The 6,730-nt window shown below is 43.9% G+C and overlaps 1 protein-coding gene across 2 annotated transcripts in view; it reads right to left on the bottom strand.

The window, feature by feature from the left end:
- Window positions 1-6,730, bottom strand: part of vangl1 (VANGL planar cell polarity protein 1) — a 40,741-nt gene that overhangs the window by 20,895 nt on the left and 13,116 nt on the right. For both annotated transcript variants that reach the window (XM_033033007.1, XM_033033008.1), the window contains exons 3-4: window positions 6,306-6,438; window positions 901-1,505 (exon numbers count right to left, since the gene is read on the bottom strand). In XM_033033007.1, coding sequence (XP_032888898.1) covers window positions 901-1,505; window positions 6,306-6,438 — 738 coding nt within the window. The remainder of the gene's footprint in view (window positions 1-900; window positions 1,506-6,305; window positions 6,439-6,730) is intronic.

Genomic DNA, 6,730 nt, shown 5'->3' with positions numbered 1-6,730 from the left:
TCCAGCACACTGTCATGGTTTTTGTAAGTTAGCATCGGCAATTCCTTGATCCCCGTCTAATTGCAATGTTAATTTACACATTAAACTGTAATGCAACACAATCTGATGTTAATTTTTTTCTTGAGAGTTTTAATTTCAGCCTGATTGGCAGTATTGAAAACTGTCAGCAAGTACAACAGGGGGAAAAAATAATAGACAAATGCAGATGAGATGCATTTGAGTCTTTTGGATAGACACGTGGATACGGAGAGATATGGATCATGTACATCTGGATGTGGATATGGATCCCTGGCACTGTGAGGCAGCAGCTCTACCAGCCGCGCCACTGTGCCATCCTATATTGTGATGTCCTGTGCTCTTAACACAACCATATAACATGAAAAGACGCCGCATGCTTGATTAACTCAGCGGGTTAGGCCACATCTCTGGAGAACATGAATAGGTGACCTTTCGGGTCAGGAGCCTTCTTCAGACTGACCCAAATGTCACCTATCCATGTTTTCCAGAGATGCTGCCTGACCAACAGAGTTACTCGAGCACTTTGTGTCATTTAAAAAAATAAACCAGCATCTTCAGCTTATTGTATCCTCATCTAATTGCAAGGTTAGCTCACACATCAAACAGTGACTCATAATGCGAGCCAATATTATTTTTTTCTTGAGAATTTAAGTTTTAGCCTGAGCTTTAAACGGCCTTATTGGCCACATTGAAATGTGGCATGTACAACAGGGGGAAAATAATAGGCAAAGAAAAAGTTGACATTTTAATTTCAGCCTGAGGTCTAAAGAGTCTTATTGGCAGTATTGAAAACTTTTAGCAAGTACAAGGAGAAAATAATAGGCAAAGGAAAAACTAAGATAGCAACAAAAGAGGCCCTTAGGGGGCATTTATATCACATACCTCAGTACACCCACACTGTAAAAATGGGATTCTCCATCAGTGGACCGGGTCACCTTCACAGTGAACATGGGCTGCAGTTGACGCAATTCCAGCAGCACAATGGCCAAGTAGTGGATGAACAAGAGGGCGTCTACCAGCGAAACTGCATACTGAACAATTCCCTGATAATTGGGATCTCTCGAATCCAGAATGCGTACACCATAGAACAGCCAATAAGAAACCACAAACACAAAGATCAGCACCATCAGAAGTGCCCGGAACACAAAGACTCGTGGCATTTGCGCCTTGGGCTTGCGGAAAAAGAGTGCCCAAGTTCCGATGAGAAGAATGAGTAGCTTGAAGGCGACAGAGATGAACAGCCCTTCGCATACAGTACCACATGGGTCGAGTTTTTCCCGCCACAGTACTTGAGGCAGCACCATAAAGGCAACGGGAGATAAAAAGACCAATACTCCAAGCACAGCAGCGATGGCTATCCCCAAATGTCGAGTACAGTCCAGCCCACCATCATCCACATCCTTTGTGATCCTTGCAATGTCTTCCTGTGATATACTGTGTTCTGAAGTCCCAGTGATGGCTGTTGTGGTTTCGCCCCAATTATCATCCTGCAAGGCAAACTGCAATGATCAGAATTCTACATTACAAACAATTTATAGAAACACACAATCAAAATCAGAAAGGACTTTAACCTGCCCTACATGCAACTGACTGACCTTGAAAATGGCTTCACAGACAGATACGGTGGTCAAGGAGGCTTTCATCAGTCACAGTATAGAAGATGGGAGGTCATGTTACCATTGTCAGAACATTGGTGAAGCCACATTTGGAGTATTGTGTTCAGTGTTGGTGACCCAGTTATAGGAAGTTGCCAGGACTCGAGTATCGAAGCAGTTCAGCAGGCTAGGACTTTATTCCTTGGAGCGGAGGAGGATGAGGGGTAAACTTAGAGAGGTGTATAAGACAGTGAGAGGATTATATAGGTGAAGGCACAAGTCTTTGACCCAGAGCAGGGGAATCATGAACCACAGGTTTAGGGGGGGGGGGAGAGAAACTAGTGTAGATGGGGCAAGTTGGTCAGTGAGGGCGTTGGGCCGAAGGGCCTGTTTCCACACTCTATGATTATAATTCTATGACTGCCCCAATATATACCACAATGCCAATATTGCAGTAGAGCCATATCAAATTAGCAAGTCTCCAAAAGCCCCTCAAATCAACACAAGTGCACAGCTTTGAATTTAGAAGAACAGAATAAAATACATTTAAATTCTACTATAATTAAATGGACAGCAGACAGAATGCTGGAAGAACTCAGCAGGTCAAGCTACATCTTTGGAGACAAAAAGATTTGTCAACATTTTGGATCAACACCCTACATCATGACAGAGAAGAACAAGAAAGATTGCCAGTATATAGCAACATGAAGTGGGTGGGGTAAGAGATGGGTGGAACCAGAAGGCGAAGGGAATAAGTGTAGATGGAGCCAGGTGAGGGAGGGGATGGAAATGGTGAACAAAGGGAGTGAAATATGAAGCTAGAGGAAGGGATATGGGTGGAAGGAGACAGGTGGGTATACATAACATTACTTACCTAAGACTTTTCTTTAAATACACACCTTTTAAATGATATTTACTTTTTAATCTCATTTGCAACTGATTTTTGATTTTCCTTTTCCTTATGTCAAGATTTGCATCTCAATTGCCTCAAATCTTGTTGAGACTGACACTTCGACTTCAGAAGCTGTTTTTCACAGATGGTCTCAAGCACGACTCCCACCACAAGCACCATCTATAATTTACATATCATTTTTTGGAAATAATTTGTAACAAACCCTCCTTTGTGCACGATTCTGCGATTGCTCCTGAAACTTTTAAGAACTTGGTCTTTGCCATCTGTCCCTGAACACACTGCCGTTTTACTCATACGGTTGGGCATCTTGTGAAACAGCAGATGAAGAGGTTACCTCAGTTTCAGCAATGAAGATTTGGATCCTGGCCAGGAGATTTATTGAAAATTCTATTACCATTACAAATAATATCTCCTGCCTTGATAAAAACTGAAGCTATATCCTTTATTTTATTACTTGGAAATTGCTTTTTTTTTTAAAGCTTGAGCAAACCGCTTCTACATTCCAAGCCATGAGAAAACTGCCTGACATGCTATACTGCATTGGTTGATGAGGCATTGGATGTGGAATATTGAAGTTGAACTGTTCTGTGGGTGCAAGGGTGTGCAATAAATCTTTATCTATTCAGAGTACGTTGAAATGTAATAAAAAGGAACTGCAGATGCTGGTTTACACCCAAAGTAGACAAATTGCTGGAGTAACTCAGCGGGCAGGCAGCGTCTCCGGAGAAAATGGATAAGTGATGTTTCGGGTCGTGACCTTTCTTCAGACTTTCTTCTGATGGTGTAAATCTAAGTGTCAATTCTTCTTCTGTCTGATCAGCTGAGTTACTCCAGCATGTCGTGTACCTATGATTCAGGTTCAGTTTGCTCTTTTTATACTTACTAATTCAGGACATTTACACCACTCTACATGTGTCCTTTAAAAGCATTACAAATTTCTCTAAATGAATGTTTAAAAAAAAATTACAGGATACAGAAATACTTTCTAATTCCAAGTGAACAAATTTTCATGGCTAAGAAACACAATTCAAAGACAAAACGTCAAGAACAAATATATACTGGGTTACACAGGCCTGCCAAACCAAACGTAAACAGACTGTTGTAACTAACTCTGCTTTGCCAACTGACAACAACCTGCATGCAAGTCATTTAGAAAATCGCACAATATAGCTTAAACAGGGAAGGGGGGGGGGGGAATAAGGAAAAATATATTCGAATAGCTAATAACATTGATTGGATAAGATTAGCATGAATATCTATACATAACTAAAACTCTGATCAGGTTTGGCGGTCATTCCATTTGCGCAAAAACTGTTCGCAATAACATCGCGATTTTTTGCCAGTTCAATCACCGTTCTCCTATGCTGCAATTGTACCGTTTCGTTCTGATCGGTTGAATGTCGTAAACGTTAGCGAGGTTTAAAAATCTTAAAAACCGCACGTGCGCAGATCGATCTCTTCTCCTGCCTTCCAGCGTCGCGCGGATTAGTCTCTTCCCGTCACTCTCGAGGACGGTCCGCCCCTTCCTGCGCCATCGCGTCTTTACTGGAGTGAGGGTGGCCGGCAGAGGTTTTAAACCGACTTTTGGAGGGACCTGAAGCAGCCCCGCCCCAAGCAGCAGCCCCTGCAGCACAGCCCCCGCTTCCTGCTTTGCGGGCAGCTCTGGCTCGGCAGCTCGCCACCCTCACCCCGCCCCTGGCACAGCGAGCCTGGCTCCGTCGAGGCCCAGGTCCGCGAGTCCTTCGGCCGCCTACAGCCAGGGCCGGGACGAGCACGAGAACCAGGCCGAGTTCCAGGCCCTGGCGCCGCTCCACGATATGGGTAGGTGCTGGGGCAGGGAATGGGTGTGAGGGGAGGAGGATGAGGGAAATGGGGAGGAAGGAGATGGGGTGGTAGAGGGAGATTGAAGGGGCAGCACTGAGCCCCGCTGTCTACCCGCTGGCGATGGACACCGCGGGTCCCGGGAAGGGCAGCACTCCAGCGGCCCTCGGGTGATGGGTAAGGTGGGATAGAGGGGGGAGTAGAGGGAGAGGGGGACAGGGAGGGGCGGATTTGATGGGAGGGGGATAGGCGTGAGTGGTGGAATATTGCGTTGGGGAACGGGTTGCATTGGGGGAAATGGGTGAGTGGTTGAATATTGCATTGGGGAACAGGTTGCGTTGGGGGACCAGGCCTCCCGTGTGACAGGGACCCAACGGGTCCCACTTAGTCTAGTTAGTCAATTAAAAACAATACTTGGTTGCAGGGATTTAAAGGAAGGATTGAGTTCACTGATCATGGTTTTGCCATATATAGGGCTAAATCCCAAGGAGCATTCGCAAAAGGGCAATGAGGGTTTAAGAAAGGGGAGAGGAAATTAATAAAGCATGAGTGACGGAACCAAATACAGATTTGAAAATCGCAAAATTTGTTATAGTCAAAATGAATTATGTGCAAGGTATAATTGCGAGTCTTCAGGTACAGGACTAATGGGCAATGACAACTTAATTGCTTTCATACAGTCTTAGAAGTGATAGCAGGGTACAGTTGTGGTGAGGGAAAGGATGTTAAAATTCATAAATGTAATTGGGTAGAACATGTTCTACAATTGTGGAGGAGTCCTGAAATTATTTTCCAAATGGCTGATAACTTCGATTTAAGGCAGAGAAAATTGTGATTGAGGCATCATGGAACATTTATTCATAAAATGTCGAATGTTTGCGCAACAATTACTATTCATGCCCAAAAATTAATTTTATTATTCTACAATTACAGAAAATTTGGGAAACAATTTCCCTTGGTTTTCTCAGTCACTGGGAAAAGGAAAAAATGGACCAAATTTCAGGGTAAGTAGCTTAACTTAAGATATAATTATAATAATAATAATACATTTTATTTATGGGCGCCTTTCAAGAGTCTCAAGGACACCTTACAAAAATTTAGCAGGTAGAGGAAAAACATGTAAGGGGAATGAAATAAATAGTAGAGACATGACTAGTACACAAAGTAAAGACAGAATTCAATTCAAAACACAATATGAGGCAATTAATGCACAGATGAAAAGGGAGGGGGACGTGGGGCTAAGGATAGGCAGAGGTGAAGAGATGGGTCTTGAGGCGGGACTGGAAGATGGTGAGGGACACGGAATTGCGGATCAGTTGGGGGAGGGAGTTCCAGAGCCTGGGAGCTGCCCTGGAGAAGGCTCTGTCCCCAAAACTGCGGAGGTTGGACTTGTGGATGGAGAGGAGACTGGCTGATGTGGATCTGAGGGACCGTGAGGGTTGGTAGGGGGAGAGGAGGTCAGTGGGATATGGGGGGGCCAGATGGTGGAGGGCTTTGTAGGTGAGGATCAGGATTTTGTAGGTGATCCGGTGGGAGATGGGAAGCCAGTGAAGTTGTTTGAGGACTGGAGTGATGTGATGCCAGGATTTGGTGTGGGTGATGAATCGGGCGGCTGCGTTCTGGACCAGTTGGAGTCAGTTGATGTAGGTGGAGCTGATGCCAAGGAGAAGTGAGTTGCAATAGTCCAGTCGGGAGGAGATGAAGGCATGGATGAGTCTTTCAGCAGCGGGAGGTGTGAGAGAGGGTCTGAACATCTATACACACATCTATCCAATAAGGGGACCATTACACAGAAATTTCAAGATACATGCATCATAATATTCAAAGCCTTCCTGATGTTAGTTGGATACAACTAACTTAACCAACTAACTTAAGATAATAAAAATAGCTGCAGCAAAATCTTCGAAACTTAAACAGTAGCATCTACTCACACAGCCGTTATTTTGAAATGTGCGTACCTGCACTGTCTCGTCTCCACGACTGGACTCATTGCCCAGCAGTGGCTCTGCAGGTGGTGTTTGGATGGTAACAGATTTCTCAGAACGACTGCCATCTTTGTTTCTAGATTTTTGCCGATCCCGACTCCTTTCCCTGAAATGCAGTGATTTACGCTTTAATGTTATTTAATACCAGTCAACGTTATGTCATAATGTGAAGCAAACAATTCAACATTGACGATAGGAAAATAATATGTGTGCTTCTAATCTGATATTCTATTATACTCATCACGTTTAGCTCAAACATGCAAGGATATTTTATTGCAACAAAACAAAGTCCAGCAATCATCCCTCAAAAATTCCTCGTCAAAATTGGTATGGACATTACCATAAGTGTTAAAAAATACTCCACGTAATTATCAATGACGTTTATGATGATCCAAATG

Source organism: Amblyraja radiata, chromosome 14, assembly GCF_010909765.2.
Source record: "Amblyraja radiata isolate CabotCenter1 chromosome 14, sAmbRad1.1.pri, whole genome shotgun sequence".
NCBI classification, from domain to species: Eukaryota; Metazoa; Chordata; class Chondrichthyes; order Rajiformes; family Rajidae; genus Amblyraja; species Amblyraja radiata.
The sequence above is the reverse complement of the archived record's forward strand: the minus strand, read 5'-3'. Positions and strand labels throughout refer to the sequence as shown.